Genomic DNA, 27,560 nt, shown 5'->3' on the forward strand with positions numbered 1-27,560 from the left:
AAACCCAACAAACCACACCTAAAATATAACCTAAAAAATATAATCATTACACATTTTACATAGTTAATTATCAATTAAATAATGAATTAATTCATAAATTATTACCTAATTAACTTCTTACCCTATAGCCCTACACACCCAACAGCCTGCACCTAAAATATAACTTACAAAATATAATAATTGCACAATTTACATAACTATTTATCAATGAACGAATTAAAAAATAATAAGAATTAATTACTTATTACGGAATTAACTTTCTTCCCTATACCCCTACAAATGGGACAACTCACACCTAAAACATAACTTGAAAACATTATATTTATTCAATTTACATAATTAATGATCAAGTAAATATTTAAGAATGAATTAATAATTAAACAATTATTATTTAATTAAGTAGCCACCCTATACCCCTACAAACCCAATAGCCTGCACCTAAAACATAACTTTAAAAAAATACTCAATTTATATAACTAATTAGCAATGACATCATTAATATTATTTTTTTAATTATTAATTTATTAAACTTCATTTACTTCTCACCCTGTACCCCTATAAACCTCACAGACTGCTACAACACTATAAATTACTATTAACAATTCAATCAAAATTTTAAATAACGTAAAATTCCAAACTATATTAAAAAATAATTACCAACAATTATATGAAAATATATAACATGGACGAGACAAGATGGCGTCTGATTGAGACAGCTGTGCTGCTTGCCCCTTGTTGCCGAGAATGCTCTAAGGGCTACAAGGACCTTCACCACCCTAAAAACATAGTAAATTCATGCTCCCCATGACTCACCAGCTGAAGACGAACGACCCCGACATCCTTCAGCCTTTTGAGACACTTCTGACACTGGTTTTGGAGAGCACTCCGATCGGCAGCTACCGAGGGCTGGTGGAGAGGAGGGGCTGGAGATACAGGAGTGCCCGCAAGGATCGGGTGGCTCACGGTGCAGGGCTGCATCAACAGACTGGAGAAAGTGAGGATGCCTCCTAAGCCCAACTGGGCGACAAGCGTGAAAGCTCCCGAAACGCAGGCAAGTACAGAGCCAAATTCCAGCATCTTGGCACATTGCACTAAGGGAGTGAAGACGGTGGCCTGCACAAACTCCAACCCCAGGATACCAGTTAAGGGGGAACAGACCCAGGACGGCCCAAAGAAAGGTGAGATGCAGGAGGTTGCAAAGCAAAATTATCTAAATGACAGTAATACGGGGACCAAGGGGAAAATTGCTTGCCCAATAGATCCCATGGCATATTCTCAACCACTACCACAGTTACAGCTTGCTCTCCAAGGGCAAGTGGGGCAGCATAGCATCACAGACTTTTTCACCACAACCTCCCAAGTTGATGGCAATGGCATGATGGTTAGCCACAAAAACGATTTAACAACTTGATACAGACAATGCTGGGGAGCAGCTGAGCTCTTCAAGCACGGGGGATGCCCCTTGTAGTATACAGCCAGTCGACAAGGCGATAACCTAAATGGATGAGATCCATGGCGAGATTACTACGGAAAGCCCTGAGGATGCCAACAGACACAGACCTCTTGTGTCTTCCGAATCCGGGCAGACAGTCTCAACTTTGGGGGACAATCCCGTTAGCGTAGCCCACTCCTCCCTGGCACAAGCATGGCCTGATGGCATTGCAGCCCAACTGGACACCAGTATGTTAGTCAAGGAGGCAACAGGCTTTAAGGGGTTGGAGGATACTTTGGATCTCGGGGATACATTTTACTCAGTGACCGATGGCTCTGAAGTCAGTTCCTCTGATGTAGAAGATATCAGCAACGTGCAGCTCTCCAGCTCCAGTCTCAGTACCCTTCAGAAGGATACGATGGTCAGGAAAAAGAGGCTCCTGAAGAAACATAGACTCATCCATTGGAAATGGAAGCAGAAGACAACATCGGACTCAATGCAGACCCTAACTTAAAATGGGACTACTCTGCTACCCAGAGTGTTTATTCAGATCTTTTGGGACAGGAGGAGGATGCTGCACCCTCTTTGAAAATGATTTATGAATCTATAAAGCTACTGCAGGAAGAAACCCAAATGGATGGAAAGAAAAATCGACTGGCAACAAAGAAACTTCAGGGTGCTTTAAGGAAAATGGCTAAAGCTTGCACCAATATAAACTCGAGACTGACAGATGTTGAAGAGCGAACTAGCACACTTGAAGATGGCTTGGTCAGAACTCAGGCACAGGCAGAAACGAGAAACGTATGCAACACAGTTCACGGATCTTCAATGGAAGATGGAAGATTTTGAAAATAGGCAAAGGCGTAATAACCTGCAGATACTTGGTATTAAAGAAGGAATAGAAGGGGATGACATACGGGCCTATATATTGAGACTAATGAAGGGAGCCTTTCCAGAACTCCAGCACTGGAATTGGGAAACAGAGATACAGCGGGTTCACCGCTTCCCTTTGACCTTGAAAAAAAACATTTCAAGGGCAATACTAATTTATTTTGGGAACTTTTTGCTTCGAGAGGAAGTGTATGCCAAGGTTACCGTGGAACGTCGATGGAAATTAAGAGAACTGATCCAGCCCTGTCAAGCTTTGGGAGCACAAGCTTTTTGATGAACCCAGCACGATTAAAGATTATCCACAAGAACATTACAAGAGTCTTTACCTCAGAGATCAAAGCTAAAGACTACACGGAAAAACTAAAAACTTAATGGCAAGACCCTGTATGTTTCTCTTTTGATTGGCTAGACTGAAGTAGGGTGGGGGGTGCGTCTGCTAGTACTTTATTTTTTCACCTTTTTTTTATCACCGTAACAACACAGTACTTTGGCGGACTACCCTATGGAAGAAACACCAGGATGTACGAATTTCTGATGGGATGACCACGGGGGGGGGGGGGGTAGCACTTCTTAGGAAGAAACAAAAGGGGGGGAAACTTTATTGAAAAAAAAAGAAAGGGCTGTAAAAACCAGAAAAACATCTCATAGTTAGGCAACAAGGAGAGCTGACTCTCAGGCTCCACCACAGAGACCTTAGGTCTGCCTGTCTCTCATTGCAGGAGGGGGGAGAGAAGCGCCACGAGGACAGGGATGGCAGGGCGGGGATAAGCAGAGGTTTATCGGGAGGGGGACTGGGGAGGGGGAAAATGAAAAAACACCATTGTGCGAGGATGTTAATGTGGGAAGGCAAGAAATAGAAAAAGGAAGAGAAGGAATGCGGGGACAGGGTGATAAGACATATACACCATGCGTATAGCAACAATTTATATATGCGGGTTGAACGACGCTGCCAAATGCAGGATAGTGAAGAAACAGCTTAAGATATTACACGCTGACATAGTTTGCATACAGGAGACGCATATTGAGGGGACGCGTAAAATTCTCTTAGAACAGTTGGGATTTTAATTAATAGCACATACCACACAGAGTACTAGAACACGGGGGGGTAGCAATATTGGCACAGATGGGGTGATTGTGTTTAAATCTTGTTTAACTGATAGGTTTGGTTGATGGGTAATTGTTGAATGTCAAGAACAGGGATTTAATTTTACTCTATGTTCAATTTATGGGTTGACGGGGATGACCCCGAAATATTTGATTTTCTTAATTCTGAACTGGCTAAGTGGCCTTTACCGATCATTGTATGTGGTGATCTTAATATAAATGGCATAGAGGGACTGCGGAAGGGGAATCCAAGTAAATATACAGGTCGGAAAAAAAAGTCCACAGGGCCCTTATTCAGATGATGGATGATAATGGGCTCATAGATGCCTGGGCACAACTAAAACCACAGGAGTGGGGTAGCACGTACTACTCCGCACCGCATAGAGCCATAGAGCTGTAGCACGGCTAGATTCTTTTTTGGTCTCATCTTCTCTCCTCCCCACTTGTACCATTAAGAAATTCTCTCTGGTTATCTCTGACCACAATTCTTTGGTCCTGGAGGGTCAAAGGATTGAGGGGGGGGGCGTGCCGGAACACAGCTGGACTTCTGAACACACCCTGCTACAGGCCCCAAAATGTGTTCAACATATGAAAAAATGGCTTGAGGAATTCCTAGAGATCAACAGGGGTAGTGCTGGGTATGGGGTGGTATGGGATGCTCTCTAGGCTGGAATCAGAGGGAAAACTCTGAGCTATTCGCTGAACCGGAATAAAAGAAGGAAATGAGATTAAGACCATGCATAGAACAATTTTAGACATAGAAGAACTACTGGTTAGGTCTATTGCCACCTGCTCAAATAAAGATGAGATCCTCCAGAAATTAGTTTTAGCAAAGGCTGCAGCAGGTGAAATCATAGCAGCAAGAGCAGGGGGAACATTCTTGGCTCGGAGACACTCTTGCTATGAATTTAGTGAACAAGTTGGGCACATGTTAGCTGCAAGGACTAGACAGAAGACCTCCGGGGGAGACATCTTAGAGATTAAAAATTCAGTGGGGCAAGTAGTCACAATACCCAGTGAAGTACATATGGTATTTCAAAGCTATTATGAGAATTTATACAGGGAAAATGTGCTCAGGGAATGCAAGAACATAAAAGAATATTTAGCGTTGCTCACAGCCAGACATTTTCATAAGAAGACTCAAGGGCTTTGGAGAACAGATTCTTAGATGAAGACATTTAGGGAGCCCTAAAGGAACTGCCATCCGACAAGGCTGTAGGTCCTGACCAAATCCCACTAGAATTGTATAAGGTTTTTTTCAACTTTGGGGGGTGATACAAGTTTTGTAATGTGCCAGGCACAGAAAGGGGAAACACCTCCAGAGTCATGGGCAGAAGCTAGTATGATCATTTATCTAAAGAAAGGAAAGCCCCCTAACAAACCTGGTTCTTATAGATATATTAGTCTAATGAATAGCAACACAATGTTTTTTTCAAAAATCCTAGCGAATCATTTTAGTACCATGATTGGGAAGGTGATCTCGCCCCGCCAGCACGGGTTCATCCCAGGCAGAGGCACGGCTGAACATATTCGCAGAGTCTGTACTTTGTTTGATGGTACCTCTGTCACGCGAGATCCTATGGCGCTTATCCTGCTAGACACAGAGAAGGCATTTGATAGGGTCTTGTGGGGCTATCTTTGGGCTGTACTTGAGAATTGGGGTGTAGGAAACTATATAGGAATCCTAAGATTCACCTCCGGTTGATGGGGGGACAAAGCAACCCAATTGCTATCACACGAGGGACGAGGCAGGGGAGTCAATGCTCTCCCCTCTTATTTGCTTTTTATATTGACCCTTTGATTTGGAAAATTGAGACAAATAAGGGTATCCTCCCTATTGGACTAAACAGATGTGAAACTAAGATTTTGGGATAATCTGATGAATGGCAATAACAGCCGCAAATACATCTGTGGCTTTAATGGAAATAGAGCATGAGGCTGAATGCTTTGGGGCGATCTCAGGCTATCGGCTTAACCGTGAAAAGACACAAATTTTAGTTTATGACATGCTCTCTATCTCGGATCCAAGAGTAACTGAATCTGCCACCTATCTTGGGTTTATTATAACATCAGAACTAGGTAAAGTTGTCGAAAAAGAACCTTGTCCCCGTGATTCAAAAATCCAAGAAAGACTTTGATAGGCTAAATATTTTGCATCTTTTGATTGTGGGTCAATGCAACATTATCAAAATGATATTTCTGCCCAAAATGTTGTATCTATTCAGGACGATACCTCTGAAATTTGAAAATCGTTGGTTTAAAGAAATGGAGAGGCTGATTAACCGATTTATTTGGGCTCAAGGGAAGACGAGAAGAGCGCTTAGATATATGTCCCTATCTAGGGAAAGAGTGGGCTGGGTGGTCCCTGATTTAAAAATATATTATTGGGCCACGGTGGTCCAATACATCCGAGGGTTATTGGGTGGAAAGGTCATTGACCAGTTGAGGAACGATGCTTCTCCGGATGTATATGAATTACTGTTAGAAAGAGAAGCCCCTAATTGGCTTTTGTGATTCAGGGAAGCCAGTTATTATAAAAAAGTTAAATTCAAGACCCTTGGGGCAGCAGTAGCGGTCTGGACTGGCGTCAGCAAAAAGCTGGGGTTAGGAAGAATGAATTATTATACTACTTTATTTGGGTATCTGCCTCTCCCCGAGATTTTTCACGATGGAATTATGTGGCGATGGGATGCTTTTGGGGTGAATCGATGGGGGATCGTTTTGAACCAGATGCTATACTCTCATTTGAGAAAGGCCAAATCCTTTTTAACCTCGATCACAGGGAGTTTTTAAAATTCGTCCAGATCCGTTCCTCTATATTAAGGAAGAAGGGGAGAGCGAAAGCTTTCTCAAGAGATCCAGTAATGGAAGTGTCCAAAACCCTGATGGGTGTACAATCGCCCAGATTTATAAAGAGCTGAGACAACTACAGGGCGATGATTTAGAAAAACACCCTGAGAAATGGCAGCGGAAGCTGAACACTGAAGGGGATGAATTTAGGGCATTGCTTAAGCTTGGCTACACCCTTTTAAGAGTAGCGAGCCTCCAAGCACAACATTTTAAAACACTTGTTTCACTCTATTACACCCCAGCTAAGATAGCTCAATGGGGTGGGACTGATGGTATTTTTGGTCCCCGTTGCCAAGGCGACGAGGCAGATATACTTCATATGTTTGCCTCTTGCCCTGCCTTGCAACCTCTTAAGAAAACTATAGAGGATTTTATGGGGTAAACCCTGAGGATCCAAATAAAACTGTCTGCCGAGCTGATGGGTTTAGGTGTGGCTCGAGACGGAACGCTGTTAGCTCACCGGAAATTTGCACTTCTTGCCATGGCTGTGGTTAGAATTTGTGTGTCATCTGCATGGGTGGCCCCTAATCCCCCCACATTTCAACAATGACTTACACGACTTAGCTATGTTTTATTTGGGAAAGGGTCTGTATGAGAAGAAAGGGTGGAAGACTAGGAAATTAGGGAAACTTATTTGGGCCCCTGTAACAGATTGGAAAATCAGGATGAATGCACTCCAGGTACAATCCAGTGATTTAAACATATTGGAGTAACTATCTTTGCTGTTTATGTTTTGATCTTTGTGTAACCCTTTTTTTTGTCAGAGCTGCTATATTCTGTAACTTAATAGTACTGTACTGCGCCTCTGTAGGCTCTCAGGATTTGTTTTCTCTTTCCTTTTTTCTTGTTTAAGAATGTTTTATTCTTTACGGATGTTTCAGTATAAATGTACCTGAACTGATGGTGGAATAAAAATATTTAAATAAAAAAAAAATATATATATATATATATATATATATATATATATATATATATATATATATATATATATATATATATATATATATATATATATATATATATATATATATATATATATATATATATATATATATATATATATATATATATATATATATATATATATATATATATATATATATATATATATATATATATATATATATATATATATATATATATATATATATATATATTACCTACTGGCGGTCGCCAGTAGGTAGTTATAGTTAGGACCCCTTTTCCATAGGAAATCCGCAACATTCTATTTTGAATAACTTTGGCGCCGGTCGACGAATCCTCGCGAATTTTTCAAAATAGGTGGGGCGCTATGCTCCGCTCCTACCCTGAAAGTCTCGGGGGGATTCGTCAAGCGGGGGCTGAGATAAAAGGGGGGTCCCAAAACGCGTTTTTCCCATGCATTTTTCCATAGGACCTTTAGACAGGGCTACAGCCCGAACGGCTGAACAGATTTACATGAAATTTGGCAGAGAGGTAGTCCTCAGGTCAAGGAAGTGCCTTTTGTAGGTTTGGTGTAAATCTGTTCGGTAGATTCTGAGAAAATAGCCTTTAAATCAATATATATATCTGAGCCAGCTTACGGTGCGCTTACGGTACGCTTACCGTACGCGTACGGTGGCGTGCGCGAGCGCGATTCTGATTGGCTATTAGATCTTAGTAAACATTCGAATCGGCCGAAACCAGGAAGCGGCGTCCGCCATTTTGTCTCTCGCACTGAGAGTGATTTTTAAAATATAAAGCCCAAAACATGTAAAGGGGCTGTGTAGACAACTCCCACACACATAGCCATGATGTGGGAGTCCCCAAAGATCCCCCAAGGCCAAAAACGGAATTTTTATTTTTTCGGTAATTTCGCCGATTACGCTTACGGTACGCGTACGGTAAAAAAATTGAAATAAAAAAAAACACTTTCCACACTCACCCCACCCCCTGCGCTTTTGGTGGGCGAAGACCACCAAATGGACAGGACTTATTGGACATTAGAAAAACTAAATATTGTAAACAAAAATAATAAAAGAAAAAATTATCCACACTCTCTCCACCCCGTGTGCAAATGGTGCCCGAAGGGCACCATTTGTGCATGGCTTATAAAACTTAAAATAGTACCTTGCACGGAACGAACTGCGTTAAGTGGGCGCGCACGCCACGAATGGCGTAAAGTAACTTAGCATTTAAAAAACCGTACAAATTCACTGAAAAAACCATAGGTTTCACACACGTTATAGTTAGGAATTAGCATTTAAAAAACCTTGCAAATTCACTGAAAAAACCATAGGTTTCACACATGTTATAGTTAGCGGAAATTTTACTGATAAAAAAACAGTGAAATTGCCCCGTTATAGTTAGTGCTGGCAACTATAACTCACGCGACCGCAATCTTCTGCTGATGACATATGTGTCTTTATGAAAAAAAAATATTTGTAATATATGTATAGCTAAAAATGTATGGAAGAAGACATGGGCAAATAAGTGTCTAAATACAGTATTAGCATCAGCAGAGGATTGCGGTCGCGTGAGTTATAGTTGCCAGCACTAACTATAACGGGGCAATTTCACTGGTTTTTTATCAGTAAAATTTCCGCTAACTATAACATGTGTGAAACCTATGGTTTTTTCAGTGAATATATATATATATATATATATATATATATATATATATATATATATATATATATTCACTGAAAAAACCATAGGTTTCACACATGTTATAGTTAGCTGGACATTTTACTGATAAAAAACCAATGAAATTCCCCCGTTATAGTTACTGTAGGCAACTATAACTCACGCGACCGCAATCCTCTGCTGATCCTAATACTGTATTTAGACACTTATTTGCCCATGTCTTCTTCCGTTAAATTTTAGCTATACATATATTACAAATATATTTTTTTCATAAAGACACATATGTCATCAGCAGAGGATTACGGTCGCGTGAGTTATAGTTGCCTACAGTAACTATAACGGGGGAATTTCATTGGTTTTTTATCAGTAAAATGTCCAGCTAACTATAACATGTGTGAAACCTATGGTTTTTTCAGTGAATTTGCAAGGTTTTTTAAATGCTAATTCCTAACTATAACGTGTGTGAAACCTATGGTTTTTTCAGTGAATTTGTACGGTTTTTTAAATGCTAAGTTACTTTACGCCATTTGTGGCGTGCGCGCCCACTTAACGCAGTTCGTTCCGTGCGCGCACGGTGCGCTGCGCGCACAGTGAGCACGCGGTGCGCTTTGCGCACCGCGTGTCCACATTACGCTAGATGGGCCATGAACGCACGATGCGCTTCGCGCACCGTGCGCACATGGAGGAAACATATGATGAGCATTGTTGTGAATGGAAAAATATATGTTTTGTTTGGTTCTAATAAGCCATGCACAAATGGTGCCCTACGGGCGCCATTTGCACACGGGGTGGGGGAAATTTGGATATTTTTTTTTTTTTTTATTATTGGCTACCGTACGCGTACGGTAAGCGTAATCGGCGAAATTTTCAAAAAAATAAAAATTGCCTTTTTTCACTTGGGGGATTGTTGGGGACACCCCCAACATGGCTAGGTGCTTGGGAGCTGTCTAAACAGCCCCTTTACATCTTTTTACACTTTGTTTATCCTCCCCCCCTCAGAGTGCGAGAGAGAAAATGGCGGCCGCCGCTTCCTGGTTTCGACCGATTCGAATGTTTACTAAGATCTAACTGCCAATCAGAATCACGCTCGCGCACGTCACCGTACGCGTACGGTAAGCGCACCGTAAGCGCACCGTAAGCTGGCTCAGATATATATATTGATTTAAAGGCTATTTTCTCAGAATCTACTGAACAGATTTACACCAAACCTACAAAAGGCACTTCCTTGACCTGGGGACTACCTCTCTGCCAAATTTCATTAAATTCTGTTCAGCCGTTCGGGCTGTAGCCCTGTCTAAAGGTCCTATTGAAAAATGCATGGGAAAAACGCGTTTTGGGACCCCCCTTTTATCTCAGCCCCCGCTTGACGAATCCCCCCGAGACTTTCAGGGTAGGAGCGGAGCGTAGCGCCCCACCTATTTTGAAAAATTCGCGAGGATTCGTCGACCGGCGCAAAAGTTATTCAAAATAGAATGTTGCGGATTTCCTATGGAAACGTGGTCCTAACTATAACTACCTACTTGCGACCGCCAGTAGGTAATATATATATATATATATATATATGTATATATATATATATATATATATCATATACCATTACAGTATTATTTAAAACTCATAAAGATAATTAAAAATAAATATTTTTTACACCAATATTATTGTCTACAATATTAACAACAACAATATTCTTGAAAACGATATTATTTACCTTAAAAAACAATATTTGTGTCAACAATATTCCTGCATCACGATACTTCTGTGACAGGATTTTAAAAACTCGAAATTAATGTCACTCGATATTTTGTCCGAATAACATCCTCAGAGTCAGTTAAGGTTTGGGGAAGCTTTACAATCTCTCCCCCCAATATTTGTTTTCGATGGGGTCCCGGGACCCGAAGGGCAACTCTGTCTGGCACATGCCAAACGCTGTGCCCGGCATGGGGTTGGCCACCTGCTGGGGATTTGACCACAGGGTCTGTCAGCAGGCCAAGCCCTATGGCCACCCCCTAGTGCGCACGGCCAAAGATGTCATCAGTGATGTCATAAATGTCATAGAAAATGTCATCTGTGATGTAATATGTGAGGTCATAAGTAGTGAATGGCTGGACGAAAGTTATAGTTAGCACCACGGGCGCAAGTTATAGTTAGCTCTTCTATAACTGGTGAATTTGTTTGTTTATTTAAAATTCAAAACATAAATGTTATCAGTGACATGTTAACCTACCTATAACATCACTTTAAATATATGTATATATTAACCAGTGGTGGAATCATAGTTAGCATCGTGTTTCTATAGGATATGTCTTTTTTGTAATGCTAATAACTTTGGCGCCACTTAACAAATCTCCACACATGTGCTAGTATGTGATTAGTTTACACATAGACATTTTCGGGGTGATCCATAGCCACCTTAGACACAGCTACAGCATAAACCGCAGAACGGATTTAGATCAAAGTTGTGAGTAAGCTAGCTGTTGGACCAGAAGGAATGATTTTTTGTGTTTTGGTGGCAATCCATTTATCAGTTTTGAAAAAAAGAAGGTATAAAAGAATTGTCCATATCACGTTGTGGAGGATCCGCAGAGCTGACCGATCTCAACCTGAAATCTGAGTGGGTGCCACTCCCTCAACCAGGAAGTGGTGGCAGCCATCTCCCAAATCCTAAAGAAATGAGAAAAACATAAGGCGGCAGGAAAGGGATACCCTGAACCACGATTCCTGGTGGTGGGGTTGTCTGGGGTCAAAATATTTTTTGAAAATAAAATTGCTGTAAATTCACGGGGGAGCTGTGAAACTGCGGCAAAATAAAAACTGAAAAAAGGAAAGCATGGGCTCTCACCATTTCTATTTAAAGACCCTTCTGGTGGGAAGTGGGTGAGGCATATGGCATGTTTCAGGGGAGGGCGTTGTAGCCCCACTCCCCATGCCTTCACAAGGCCCCAGGCACCCCATCGCCTGGGGCCGATAACTTAATTAAAATGGAACTCTACCCTAGCCCCATGATCCCCAATCCATGGGACACCGTTTGTGTCCCTCCCCACAAGCGTGGGCAGGGAATCTGCCACGGTTGCCCCACCTGATGGGAGAACAAAGAACGGCCCTGCCTGCACTCAAGAACAGGGAATTGCTTTAATTGCTTCCCCTGACCCTCTATGGGAGCACGAGAAAACTGTTCTTGCGGGGTTAAAGCAATGCCGGCTCCTGCTACACCCGGGATGGGTGCATACTGGGGAGTCGGTGGGGCTGCGAGGGCCCTGGGCCTCCCAGTAGACCTCAACGTTAGACCACCTGTGGGGTGCCCGGGGTGAGGCAAGGCTGTTTGTGACATGCTATGGGTGGGCACCAGGACATGCTATTTAAAAACAAAGAAAAACATGCCGGCTCCTGCAGGTGCAGGGGGCTGTGGGGGCCCTGATCCGGCCCTCATAGTACCCAACATGGCGATATCTGTGGCGTGCCCCAGTTGGCACGGGGCACACCATTATGCATTAAAAAAAAATACTTTATGCCGGCTACTGCAAAAAACAGTGGGTGTCCTGGGTAGAACAGGGACATCCATAAAAATATTTAAAAATTGCAAACAGTGAATAATAAATGAGCAGACACAGCCACTCATTTAGTATTCACTGCTCCTTCATAGAGCACCCAATAATGCCCTGGGAGAGCTATTTACATATATTTAGTTTTTGGTGATGTCCCTAGAAGGGGCAGAGACATCACCAATATTTGTGTATGTTGTGAGGGGGCTGTAGGGACTGCTTCTGCCCCTCAGCAACACTAGAAAAAAGAAACATAATTCTTCTGGATCATTGAAACCATGACCCCAGGAAAACTTACCATATTTTTAAAGGAATTTTCCAGGCTACAGCTTTTGCTCTACAGCTGGGATCGCATTGTCACCTAGGGGCTGGTCGCTTTGAGGTATTTTATGTGTTGCTGATGTATCACATAAACTACATGGCCTTGATGTGGTTATTTTTACCATTTTAGTTTCTGGGGTGTAAAACGCTATAAGGGATTACAGAGATATATTTGTTTTATTTATTATTTTCTTAAAGAAAAAATTATATATCTCTGACTATTTATTTTCAAATTTTTCATATCCAAATGTAAAATTAAAAACTGTGTAAAAAGAAAGAGTTAGACATGTAGCTCCAAAAAAGTTCTTTAAATGTTGTTTGCCACTATTGGAATATATATTTGATTGATAATTTCTGGAGAAAGATGATAGGAGTGCTTTACATATAGAGTGGGAGTTGTGTGCGAAGGCACGGGAGAGGTTTGTTGCCACCAGAGCTTGCCCTTTGGGGCCCTCTATGCCTGGCCTTTGGCCAACCCCCCCATCCCCTGCCATGCATTGCCAAAGGGGTGGGTTTGGCTGCCTGTGAGGGGTTGGCCACAGGTAGTGGCCACACGCCAGGCCCTACAGCCAGACCCAAGGCCATGCATGGCAGTCATTTGGTTTTACATATGATAATAAAATATTACTTTAGGTAAAAAAAAAACCTTGAAGTTCATTGAAAAAAAACAAAGGTTAAAGTAATGTTATAGTTTTATAAAATGTTCAGTAACAACATTATGTTTTAAACTCTAATAGCCACAGAAATTCACCAGCTGTAGTTATCTCAAGTAGCTATAACTCGTGCCCGAAGGTAACTGTAACTCATGCCCACTCCATGCACTGCCAATTACCCCAAATATTACATCACTCATGACTTCTTCTATGACATCATTGATAACATCACTGCAATATTTGCAATTAACCTCTTCTGTGCCCATGACGAGATAGTCTCGTCATGGAGCACGGTCGCGCTGTGCCCATGACGAGACTATCTCGTCATGAACCCCACCCACTAATGAAACGCCCGGCACAGGAGGGGGAAAGGGCGTGGCACAGAAGGGGTTAAATTATTGATCAGAAAACTGTGCATGGTGGGGATGCGAGTTATAGTTACTTACTATAACTAAAACTAGTGAATTTCTGTGCTTTTGTTTAGTTGAAAACATTATGTTGTTACTGAACATTTCACCTAACTATAACGTTACTTTAAACTTTGTTTTTTTCAGTGAATATAAACACCGACCTTACTGTTTGAGGCTATCAGCCAGCCCTCTTAATGCCTTCTTCTGTAGTTGTATCACTCCCCCTACAGAATAGGGCAGTGCATCGTCCCACTTCGGCTGTGGGCTCTCTTTAGTGTGCGTGACTGCATTCTGCTCTTTCATAAGGAGCACATCGTCGCGTACAGTAGTTCCCTTCAGAGCCAGGCTCTACTATGGCAAGATGTGCTTTTGATACCAAAGTATATTTTTGCTTTTAGCCAATTTTTTTTTTTACTATTGGTGAGGCACCAGCAGCTGACCAACAATATATTTTCTCAAAAACATGATAAAACAAGCATTGACAAAGCCAATAGACTGGCAGACAAACCTTACTTTTGATTTTGCCAGTGCTTTTTCTGTTAATGATTTGTGTAAATTTATAGATGTAGCGTTTGCTTCATTTTTTACAGTTTTTGGCCCAACCAGAAAAATACATATTTGCAGTTAGATAGATTGATATTCCTTATTCGATCAAATAGAGATCATTCACAAAATGTATAAACAACAATCTTCCTTGCTAAAATACAATATACTATGAATGATTGTCATATCATAAAAATCATAAAAATGTCAAATAATAAAGTGAATAGAAACGTATGGCCAGTTAACAACAAAAGAGAAAAATAAATATTATCAAAAAAGTCATTGTGTTATTAACATACTATGCCAAGGCCTGTGTTGTCCTCTTCTTTACTTTGCAGTTAACAACTTAGACCTAACGCGCCAAGTATAAAGCAGGTACCCTGATATGGCGAACACTAGCTGTAGAATTTGATCTATGAACTTGCAGAGCATCTACTGGTCTCCTAAATGATAGGGGTATAAGTCACTTTTTCCTAAACTCTGCATAGCTGGGACAAAAAATATATATATAATGGTCTAATGATTCAGGACAAAGGGTACATTTGCAGTTATTTTGAATTTAAGTAATTTTTTGGGTAGTGGTTGATTTTTGCCCATTTTAAATGTGTGATCTTGGACAAGCTGCCTATTCAGTTATAATGCGTGGGTTCAGGTGGTTCTGCTTAGTACATCGCCGTAATAAAAGGTGAATTGCATTCTGATCATTCTGTCATTCCAATATTTATATTCCAATTGTCTCTTACTCGATATGCACAGTCCTAATTTGTTTTCAATCTTGTTGCAGAGCTGTTTAGAACGGAGATGTTTTACTCAAGGATCTTCCGAGCGCTTGAACTCAATTTCTACGAGCGTATGAAGAAAAAGAAACTTCTGTCTATGAAAGAGTTCTTGCTGCTATTTCCCAATCTCCCCGTGATGATTAAAATACACAGTAAGAGGCTGCTGGGGGATTGATACATATTACTATCATGATTTATTGACAATCGTTAATGTCTATACTTGGCATAATTCAGTTCTTAGTGTACAATGATTGTGGGGCACAGTTGGGTTGCAGGCTTGTTTACAATGCAGTTACAAATGATTGGCAACTGCCTATGTTACAGTTGGAGCAGCTGAACACGCTGTTCACCTTGATCCTGAATATTACACCTCTTGGATTACACAGCAAAGGGGAGTAATTTAAGCAGTGAGTCCAGTGTGCTGTTACTGTATAAGCTGAATGGAGATTACACAATAATAAGTTTTGTAAAAAGAAGCTTGTGTGTAAATTAGGCCTGGCTAAAAATCCGTTCCGCTCACGGAAATTGCGATAATTTGACATTTTCGCGTTCCGCGGAGAGCGCGAAAATGTCAAAATTTCCGCAATCCGCATTTTACCAGAAATGTTTTGCTTGTTCGCACTGTAAAATAATACATTCTTGCGTGCGCGCGACCGCCTTACCTGAATCCCCGCGTTCGCCGACAAGTTTTCCCGATCCGGTCGCGTTCTCCACGAGATGTTGGATTGTTGGTAGCCATTTGCACTGTCTCGCGACAGTTCGCGCCCGCAGTAACATCATTCGTCGCGCGATCACGTCTTTCTTCTCACGATCATGCACCGTGAGACAAGTGAAAACAAGATGCCCGCGCCCGCGAGCAACCGCATGGGTAAGTTGGCGAGCCGCGACCACGCAGAACATACCGCGAACGGGCGGGAAAAAAACTTCTGCATCTTCGCAATATTTCCACGTGTTTGCGGAGATTTTTAACATTTTCGCGATAATTTGCGAAAGTGAATTTCGCAAATTCCGCCCACCCCTAGTGTAAATCAGAAGTTGTCTGGGTTGCAAAGAAAAGGTGAAGATAACTTCGGACCAGGCTTGTGGTTTTGTGGATGGTTGATAATTCCAGGCAGAGAATATGGTGATTTCTGAACGATACTTTCAACTGCAGATTCCTCTTTAGAATACTCCTAGGCACTAATCACCAACCAACAGTTTCTCCTGCTCACCCGCAGGAGGCGCACTTCATCGGTTGTACCAACCCCAAAATTCAATGACCCCAGCATGCCATGGAAATTGCCCCTTCTTCAAAACTTCAAGTTTCAAGCCATGCTCCAACTGCGGAAAGTAGATGTAGATTATGGATTCGCATGAATTTGCTTGTGGTGCTTCAGAGCTGGTCGTGATTCTTAGCAGTCAGTTGGCTCTGTACAAAATCGATGTGCAGCAGTCTTTCGGACACATTTGTGGCTTAGTGCGCCACCTGACAACAGGATCCGGTGTAAGCCAATTTTATGTTTTGTTGTTTGTTTCGTCTTTGGCCCAGGAAGGACTTGTTTTGGGCACTGTTCAGGCTATGTGTCATCCCTTTCGGCTTTTCTGCGGGTACCAGATCTGCCGCCTTTATGTTTGTCAACTGTTTGTGGATGAGAGTTTTGAAAGGATGCAACATTCGTTTCCATCAACACTGTGATGCTACAGTGGAACGTGAACCTGGTTTTCAACTTTTCAATGTGCCCCCCCATTTGAACCGCTGCACAGTTGACATTAAAAACTGTCTTCATCATGACCATATCATCGACTAGGCATGTGAGCGAGCTGCAGGCCCTTTCTGTCAACCCACCTTATACAAAACTCTTCTCAGACTAGTTGCTGTTTAAGATCAAAGGCTCCCTTCCACCTTGACTTTGGTGCAGAGCCGCTCGCACCACCTAACAGAGTACAGAAGTAAAGTACTGCTCTAAAGTTTCCGGATCCAATCTAACACCTGGATACAATATTTGCAAGGAAAGGAATCTGTTGATAGATAGGGTATTCACCATTAAAATCATTACCAAAGGTATCTTACTTTTTCCATGGGCTGGCCTTGATGCAGCGGACCGCTTGGGACCTGCCATAAGCACCAGTGTAGTGGTCAGCTTCATGATTGTATGCACTACTGTGTTTTTCAGTGACAACCAAGCGTCTCGAATGGACATGCCCTTCAATGGATCCAGGCACTTTGTGGTAAAGAACTAATCAGCCTTAGAGCACATCATAGGCAGCCCCCTCCCATGTATTGCTTTTACTGGTTCACCAGTTTGACAGGCAGTACAAAATGTTCTGAGGCCTATCAATGACTACCCTTCATATCAGTAAACCAGTTGGCCCAGAATATTTGCAACTCCAGAGACCATGGGCAGCATCAAGGGCAGCAATCTTACAGCACCTCCTAACCCGCCTCATCAGCTACTTCAGTTTTTTCTTTCAGAACCAATCTTATCCAGTAGGAGGCAGGGTTTGATTTTTTCCCAACAGGCAGGAATTCCATCTTTTATTTTGGTGGGACTCAAGTTAATGTTAACTGGCACTTCTTCTAGAGCGCATATTCACCGACAGGTCTCTTAGCGCTATGTGAGAGAGCTTAACCTCACCTCACCACATCCACATGTACATGCACCAAAACATGGCCTAGGTTGTGCCCCAGGCTTCAGTAAAAAGTAGCGTTTTAATTTTTTTTCTAAATGGAAGAAGGGTGAGTTCCCTGCGAAGGCTTTCCGGTAGCCTGTTCCAGAGTTGAGGGATCATTGCGGAAAAGTCTCTGCCCCCTTTGGAGGATGTTTTGAAGCGGGGGCAGGCCAAAAGGCCAGCATCAGACGATCGAAGGGTATGCCCTGGCACATAGTTTATGAGGCATACCTGGCCGTGGATGGCTTTATGGGCTATGCAGAGACCTTTGAACCTTGTTCTGTGTTTGATCGGGAGCCAGTGCAGCTGCTGCAGTAGGGGGGTGGCATGTGCCCGCCTTGGGAGCCTGAAAATCAGTCTAGCAGTGTTGTTCATGACCACTTGGGGTTTTGTTAGCAGCTTCTCAGGAAGGCCAATGTACAGAGAGTTGCCATAATCTAACCTTGACATAATCATTGCCGACATGGCCATCCATAGTGCCTGGAAATGAGAGAAGGGGGGCGAGTCTCCGTAGCTGTCTCAGTAGGCCCACACATGTCCCTGCAATGGTAGATACCTGGTATGACATAGAGAGCTTGGCATCTATTTTTATGCCAAGACTTTTTACGACTGGGGCTGGCGTGGGAGAGGTGCCTAGCTCATGTGGCCAAAAGAGTTCCTACTTGAGTGACAGCAGATTATACAGCTGGCCTTCTGCAGGGGTCACGTCTCTTTTTGCCGATGGGGGCTATCAAGAGGGTACCGGATTCAGAAACGGATGAGGAGGGATGATCCCACTAATTCCTGGCGTCCAAGCGGAACAGATGGCTCAGGCTGATTTTGGATCTTCACCCTTCAAATTAAGAATTCTCAATCTAGCTCAGGTTCTCAGTGGCTTGGATCTGGGTGATGCTATCCCTGGATTTGCAGGATGCATACAGCCATGTGCAGTCCTGCAGTCTTACAGATGCTACCTTCTGTTTGAGGTAGGGGCAGAGCAGTTTACTATTCTACCCTTTGACCTTGCCTCTGTCACCTGGTTTTACAAAGGCGATGGTAGTGGTGCAGCCCACCTTCTCAGGTTGTGGGCACATGTATTTCCTTAACTTGGAGATTGGCTGCTTAAAGTGGACCTCCTCCGAACGATGATTGTCTTTCTTTCATAACAGAGGTTCTCCATCTGCAAACTAGAGTTCTCCTGATGCAAGGATTTAATTCATAGGGTGATCATGGCTGTTATGTTGTTCAAAGCCTTCGTACCCTGGCAACGAGCCTAGGCCATACATGGTTTGATCCTGATGTTGTGTGATCAGTCATGGGTTTCATTGAGTAGGTTCTGAGGCTTCTTGGACTGCTGGTTACATGCATTGTTCTGGTCCTGTGTATTCAGTGGCACATGTGGGCTCTGTTTCTAGTGAACGTAACCCCATGGCTGTCTGTCGGACAACATCTGTGTTGGAAATTGGGTTGAGGAGGGTGAAACCCTACTCAAGCAGCAATCGCAAACTCTGTCAGGGAGACACACAAGTAAACCCCACATTAACATGTGCTTAGCCTTCTGGTAGCTTGGCAAAAGCAATCAAGCTTCACTTAGAGGCACTATGTAAAGTATTTATGCAGCACTTCAGACAGTATTAAAGTGAAAATACAACACAAGAAAAATGTCACATCAATTTAGACAAAGAGAGTAAAATGTAATACATGTTTTAAGACCAAAATGACAAACATCCAATCAGTAGAACCGGAGATGTGCAATTTCAAATTTTAGAGTAAAAATAGTGCTAGTATTAAGTGACAATTTCAGGTCCACCGCAGTGGAATGCAGGCCGGATAGAGAGACCCAGTTAGGCCAGCTGAACAAAGTACCTGAAATCCTGGTTTGGAGAGCGTTGCGAGATCTCATGCTGAGGTTGCGTGGCGCAGCCGTGGTTCCCAAAAGCTGCATGCGGAGCACTGCATCATCACCAAGGATGCCTTTGATGAGGGGCTTGCGATGCAAAGTCTGGCATCAAAGATGCTTTGCGCACCAGCAGCTCAGAAGAAAGCTGTGGTGCTATGATGTGAAGTTCTGCGTCTTCATCGGAGATTACATCAGTGAGGGGCTTGTGATCTGAAGGTCTGTGCCAGTGATGTATTGTGCAGCAGCAGTTCCGGGGAGACTCACAGTGTGAGGTCCGGCGTTGGGGCTGCTTCGGGTACAGGGTTGCAATGCAGCTGCGGAGAAATGCGTCGCACTTCATTGGTTCTGCTCACAGGGCCACAACTGGGCTGCCAGAGCACCTTAAAGCCCAATACCAAGGGTCCTGGACTAGGGAGGCACCACCTGGTGGGTAGGACTCCCAGCAGACTGAGTCCAGGTGCTGGGCTTGAGATGGTTGGAGCCTTTTTTGTCCCTGAGGCTCTGATCAGAAGGCCGCCAACTAACCCTTGGAATCCATCTGATGGTCCTGGGTTCACGATGCATGTCCAGTCTTTTTACTCGGGCAGCAGGGCAGCAGAGTAGCGGTTCTTCTTGCAGAGCAGCACAACAGTCCGTCAGAGTCATCACAGGTCCAGAAGTATACTGAAGAGTTGGGACTGAGGGCTCAATATTTATACCTGGAGCCAATTACGAAGTAGGAGAAGGTTCTGGAGGTTTTCTCATTCAGAGGTGATTGGAAATTCATGCCTCCCTGTCCTGGCCCCAGATTGTCTGGGGCCACAATCGACTTGTGTCAAAACCTTTTGCGATTGTGCTGGGCAGAACCTTAGTGGTGTCAAGCGTGGTAGGTGGCAGCTCCTCCCTCTCAAGTCGGAGATGACCCATTCTGCCAACACCTATGCTGCTTTGTCTCACTGTCTGGGAGCAATATACAAAGACCAATTTCCAGCTACACCTAGTCATATGACCCAGGAAACAGGCTGCAGGCAACCAAATGGTTGTGACAAGAAATTGCCAACTTTCTAAAAGTGGCATTTTCATAATAGTGACTTAAGATCTGACTTTGCCATTAAATAATATTATTCATGACTATTCTTTAGACAACAAACTCGACCTTCCTGCCTACCCTGCTCCTAATTGAAACCTTTAACGTATTATATGTAATAAGTTAACCCAATGTTAGCCTATGGGAGAGGTAGGCCTTGCAGAAGTATAAAACAAATGTAAGAATTTTTCACTACCAGGACATGTAAAACTTAAAAAGTGAATGTCCAACTTTTTAATTACACTGCACCTTGCCCTAAGGGTGATTAGACCATTCTCTAGGGATGGCTTATATTAAAAAGGAAGATTTAGGCCTGGCAAAATATTTATTTTGCCAGGTCAAAATGGCAGTTTAAAACTGCACACAGGCACCAATGACAGGCCTGAAACATGTTTAAAGGGCTACTTAAGTGATGGCAAAATGAGAATTGGGGGGCCACTCGTAGTGTTTAATTTACAGGTCCCGGTTACATGTAGTACCACTTTACTAGGGACTTGCAAGAGAATTAAATATGCCAATTGGGTGTATGACAATGTTACTATAATTAAAGGAGAGAACACAAGCACTTTAGAACTGGTTATCAGTGGTAAACGTGTGCAGAGTCCTAAAGCTATCAAGAACTGAAGTCTCCAAGATGTTAATATTATCCAGCGTAGTACCTGTCAACAGAAGGGCAGGATATAATTCTCTGTCATCTGGGGAGGGCCAGACTAGCATTGAGATTCTCATAGTTGCTATTCAATACAATACATATCATACATAGTGCACTATCCATGAAATCTAAGATTACATTTTTTTTGTTCAAACAATTTTATTGAAAATAAAATAAGCAGTTATGGAACAGATAGTGAAGACACACTACAGGGTGCTTTGCGTAACTTCATATGACCACATATGTAAACATTTGACGTATAGTCTAAGTAAACATAATGGAGCAATATTGTAAGTCTGGGCGGTGAACTCTACTTCGCTAGCAGAGTTTTCCAAATTCAGCGTTACTCGGAGCTCGCAGAGTTTTTTTCCTCACTTGGGTTCGCCAGCGTTAAGTTGGCGAGCGAGGAAAACCCACCCCCCGGCGAGTTTTTCCTCGTACCCGATCGTCAACGTCAAGTTGGCGAGTGTGAGCGTGGAAAATCAACCTCCAGGCGAGATCAACGCTGGCAGTCAGGTTTCTGCGAGTGGTCGCGTCTGCTCACGTTGAGAAACCGTCTGTTTGCATTGAAAAAGCTGCTGCTCGAGTAAAAAAATCTACTCGAGCAGCAGAAAGAAAGCTTGCGCTGTGTATGGTGCAACTCGCGATGATTGCACAGAGTGGCATGAGCACCTGGCACTAAAAGTCACAGTGAACCGCATTTATCTAAAGCAGTTTTTTTTGTACTCCGCCCAGGCTTACAATATTGGTTGTTGGTGTACCATTTGTCAAACATGGTGCTAAAATGAGAGGTACATTGAGAGCATATCTGAAGATAGTAGGGAGCTGAGTGGGATACCCAAATTAGATGAGAGTTGAGTTCCCCAAGTGTGCTCAATATATGTATGAGCAGAAAAAAATTGCAAAGGAAAGAGGGAGAAAAGCCAGAGAAAAGATGAGGGTGAAGTTAGAGAGAGTGGAGAGAGGGTGCTAAGTCATCAGGGTCTGCAGTGAGCACAGGGCTACTAAGTGTATACTGATGATTTAGTTCTGTCTTGGTGGGTGAGTGGAATTGCAAGAGGGGGAAGAATGTTAAGGCTGTGGGGATCCACTTTTTGTATGTATAAATCAAGTGCATTCCATAGGCAGCACAAGTGTGATGTATTATGTAGTTTCTTGTATATTATGCCGTCCGCGCTCCTGGTGGTGCATAGAGTATTTGCCATTTGTTAAAGGAGATTTCTGTGGAAGATTTCTACTCTGACAGGACTGTTTTGGAGCCCAGAGCAAGCATTAGATCTAATGCTGTAAGTCATGTGCAGAGAGACCAGTGTCAAGTGGATGTGCCACAAGGCTTAACGCCACAGTTAGGAAGGATGGTGTGAGCTGAATCTTAAAGATGCCATAAATTGTCTGATGAATTTTGGTCCAGAGGGGTTGGACCATTTTACATGTGAAAAACATATTCTAAAGTGAGCCGAGTGATACCTCACAGTGCCAGCAATTATCTGATTGTAGGATACCTAGATTATGCAATCTGGATGGAGTCCAGTATGTTTTGTGTATCACCCAAAATCTAGACTGCACAATTGCAAGTGTAAATTAACCAGAAAGGCGAATGCCAGATTCTATTCCAGGTAGCGCCTGAAAAATGTGATGTCAGGTCTTCTGGGATGTAAGGGGACCATTTTTTCCCCAAATTCTTGAGGAGTGTACTCTGGAGGGGGGGGGGGGGTCAAGTAACTCACAGATATGTGATGCGGAGTGGCCGAGCTTTTTAAGATTTCCAAGTAGGCCGGGAAGATCTGGAGTATGTGGCTTCAGTAGTGATCTAATGGCTCTTTTACATTTTGGAGAAGAACTTGATTGGGTGCAGTAAGCAAACGGAATGGGATTCAGGGATGTGCATAAGTCTCCAACGGAATTGATACCCCTTTTGGACAACTGGTCACACAAGACAGTTCTTCCATCATGTCTGCGATTATGGAGAGCGAGTAGACCAGGGGTATTTTCTAGAGGCCTCTGATGATAAGGGTGGAGCTTAGATGAGAGGGGGATAGAAAGTGGGATTCAATTTTGAGCCACGTCAGGGAGTGGTCAACTGCATCTTTAAACCACCAGTTGCCCTGAGCCGCTAAAAAGCTTTTTGGTGTTTGTGAAAATCGGTTATATTCAGACCTCTGCTGTTCCTGCTCAATTTAAGGTTGGGACTGGCTATCCTAGCTCTTTTCCCTTTCCAAAGGATATCTGAGATATGCTTGTCTATGGCTTTAAAGAAGGTGGTGGAAAGATTTATGGAACGCATGCTCAAAAGGAGTTGCTTAGTGGTGCCATCATCATTTGTGCTGTGTCCGTCCTACCCTACTAGGTTATGTGATCATGAGGGAAGATTGTAGCTCTTTCTCAAACCAGATACCAAGGTATTTAAGTGAAAAATGTTGCCATTTCAGGTCAGAGTAGCCCAGAATCGAGGGAGTACAGAGAATGCTCAAGGGAAAGATCTTAGTTTTCTAATGATTACGTTTATAGCCAGAAACTCAAGAGTATTTTTCAATTTCTGATACAATCTGAGGGATTGCTGTATCTGCACCTTAAGTGAAGATTAGAACGTCATAGGCATAGGCCACGACTAGTTGCCTGCCTGATTGGGAACGGTACACCTTTAATGTTATCATTCTGTTTCAGGAAGGAAAGAATGGGTTTGATTGCTAAAAGGAATAGGAGCGGGGAGAGTGGATATCCCTGCCTGGTGCCCTGCTCCAATTAAAATGAGTGTGATAGGTGACCATTTATTCTGACCTGCTTGGCAGCAGACCCAGATGTTATTCGCATCCAGTCTGCCTTTCGAGAATCCAGTTTGGGATGGAACGATGTTTTGATATCACCTTCTCTAACCTTCTTGCCAGGACTTTGGCTTATAATTTGCAGTCAATATTGATTAATGATATTGGTCTATAGTTTTTGACATCCTAGGCGTCCCTTCCCTCTTTAGGGATAACATCTATAGTGGCTTCAGAACCCGAGCCAGCGGAGCGTGAAATAAACGAAGGCATGTCTAGTTTTCCCCCCACTAATGTTTAACATCTGTCCAAGATGTGATATCTCCAATCTGCCTATGGATTTCCTTCAAAAGAATAGTACTTTGCTTCTATCCCAGCCTCTATGGACCATAGCTCTTGCTTTATTGCGATCACGCTAGTTTCTATCATACTGCTTAATGTTGACTCTTTGTAACCTACAGGACATCAATGAACATAGGACTTTTCTGCAATTTTCATAGTCCATTTCTGTACTTTCATCTCTTACTTTTGTATATGTTTCAGTAGACCAAATTCTACGCCAATGTAATATGGGGCGTAGTCCAGCAATGTAAACCAGTGTTTCATTCCTCAGTCATTAAGCATAGGAGTCACAGGGGTACTTTGTGGTAAGCTAGTGATCATTCGGAGAAACCTATTCTCTGCTGTGGCGAGCCTGGTCATTTTCTCAAAGCCCCATAATTTCGACCCATATAGGACCAAGCTCACCACTTTTGTATTGTAGATCTGCAACACCGGGCTTACAGGCTTAGTCAGAGATTTTTTAAATTCATTGTTTAAAGCACCAGCTAGTTGGCGATGTTTCAGTGCCATCATTTCAATGTGAGAGCCCCAGCTAATTGTTTTCCTAGATATGTGAATGCATCTACCTGCTCTTGGGGCTCCTCCCTCCAAATGTATCCTACCACTAAATGCTCTGTGGTGATTAAAAGCCATAAATTTAGTTTTCATTGCATTGAATTCTAACCCTCATGTGTTGCATATATTTTCAAAACGTGTTAACCCACACTGTAGCCCACAAGGAGTTTTTGATATGATGTGCGTTTTGTCTGCAAACATTAGGATCGGAATATTTATACCTACTAAGACTGGAGCATCTGTGGGAAAGGTAGCTGAGAATTGGGAGACTCCATTTATAAAGAGGGAAAATAGTGTAGGGGCCATTACACACCCTTGGCGAACTCCCTTTTCAACTTGGAAGGGGTCAGTTACATTACCCTGTGAGCCCCAGAGAATGTTTTGCAAAATTGTTCTCATGTAGTCGAACAATGAGAGATAGCAAGTCCGTGGGCATTCCCAGCTCCTGTAGGACCAACCATAGCTTGTTACCTGAAACTAAATCAAAAGCTGACTTTAGATCTACAAAAGCAGCATACATGCTGCCATTGCCAAACACAACAGTCCGCCAGTATATGAACAGAAAACAAAAGACATGGTCTACTGTACTGATAAGTAAATATTTTATTATGGATAGTTGTTATGGCATCAGGTGCCTGTGTATTATGCAGGTGCACCTCCAGGTCTACTGCTGTGTGCTCAACATCCCTTTTAATATTAGACAATATATCTGGTTTTTCAGCAGGAATGGAAAATTCCTGTTTTAGTGGAAGCATCATGAGCCGAAGACTTGTCAATTGTGCGCACACAACCAAAATCTAAAATGCATGTTAATGCTAAAGCCTGATGTCACGCTTACATGCGTAAGCTAAACAAATCATGCACTCAACAATATTTAATGCGTAGATGAGTTTCTTGCTAGTATTAGTCAAAGCTTGTATTCCAAGTCAATATTGTGAAGTATAGAAAAGTGTGCCTGCATCTTACTGCTGTACAGAGTAATTTCTCAGGAAACATTAGGAAAAGCAACATAAATCCATTATCATCCCTGTCCTTCACAACAGTCTCCATCTTAATGTCTGGTTCATGGAGTGTGATTCAACTTTATAAATCTATGCTGGTTTTCCTCTTTCTTAATGTGTGGTTGATGGATCATTAATCAGCATTGTAAATCCATGCCTGATTTCTGACCTAAGAATTGCACTTCCTTTAATGCTTCTTTGCCACCAACAATGTTGTCTCATAAGTAGGTTTCAAATAAAGCATCTTCAACCTGGACTCCCCTAAATAATCTCTTGTTTTAGGGATGTCCTTCAGTTTAGCATGCGAGACGAGTGCCTTAGATGTTCAATTGGCACCAGTATGTGTAGTCCCCTGATTAAAAGATGTCTATTTGGACCTGTTGAGTCACCCACCTCATCACCTTCATCAGGTGTGTGATGAATTATGGGCAAATAATTTTTCGGAGCAGTGAACATATGCTGGCATACCTGGGATCTCAATAATATGGTAAATGGTAAACACTCTTCCAGCCAGTGGACTACGTGCAATTTTGAATAATCCACAAAGGTCTTGACCTTGACTTTTTTCAAATGTGGCTGATCTTTTGGATCAGTCAGTGATAAATTACTCCAGTGGAAAAAGGGGGAGTTCCATAAGAGCTGGAAATCACCCTTTCCAACTCGAATAAAGGACATATCTGTACCACTGGCACCTTATGGATCCTTATCTGAGCCCTGTCTAAGCCAGAACTCTGGGAATTATTGTGTATGGAAGAAAGGCTGAATTATTAGGCCTTTTGTAAATTCAGGGTAAAAAGTCCTGCATTCTGTGAACAACAATGCTGTGGGACCAGCAGGCTACTAATTTTACTCTTAATGTCAGTTATTCTGGTTCAAAGTAGTCTTGATCAAGTTTATCCTGATCTCTTGTTTTGGGAATATATCTTACTCTTTGAATTGATTAGAAATCATGGGTTATACAATGTACAGCAGGTGTAAGGTCTTTCAGTTTCTTCTCATCCTAGGAAATAAATGTTCATTTCATCTAGATATAATATCACTGTGATACGTATACACCAGAGAGTTAAAAATATTAGTCTCAAGAGTTTTGTGATACTCAAACTCCTATATCCAGAAGCCCTCCAAAACTGTACTCAAGAAGCGCTTAGTGACGGTAAAGAAAGAACAAACTAAAATGGATGATCGTTATTTAATCCAAAGAACAAATTTGTGGAAAAATGTACATTATCTACTTGTTTTTCACTATGTATCTGTGATGTCTAGTTGTAAATTGCTGCTGACATCAATTGTAAATAAATCAAGATAAGTTGTAACCTCATTCATCTGTTCTGATAACTTAAATCATGTAAAGAAGCACATTGTTGAAGTTGCACAATTTCATAGTTCATCAATGTCATAATTGATTACATTTTGAGGTTAAACCCCTTCTTACCAGCCTAAGGAAGGAATACACTTTCACATCTGATGTGTTCTATGTGGAAGTTACAGATATTCCTGTATGAGAAGATACTCCTGGTAAATCATTGAACTC

The 27,560-nt window shown here is 42.4% G+C and overlaps 1 protein-coding gene across 1 annotated transcript in view; it reads left to right on the top strand.

Annotated features, from left to right (window-relative positions):
* Positions 1 to 27,560, top strand: part of LOC146771104 (uncharacterized) — a 129,877-nt gene that overhangs the window by 97,751 nt on the left and 4,566 nt on the right. The window contains exon 6 of the mRNA XM_085640352.1: positions 15,132 to 15,278. Within this exon, the coding sequence (XP_085496478.1) occupies positions 15,132 to 15,278 (147 nt within the window). The remainder of the gene's footprint in view (positions 1 to 15,131; positions 15,279 to 27,560) is intronic.

The sequence above is a fragment of the Triturus cristatus genome, unplaced genomic scaffold, assembly GCF_964204655.1.
Source record: "Triturus cristatus unplaced genomic scaffold, aTriCri1.1 SCAFFOLD_424, whole genome shotgun sequence".
Taxonomy (NCBI): Eukaryota; Metazoa; Chordata; class Amphibia; order Caudata; family Salamandridae; genus Triturus; species Triturus cristatus.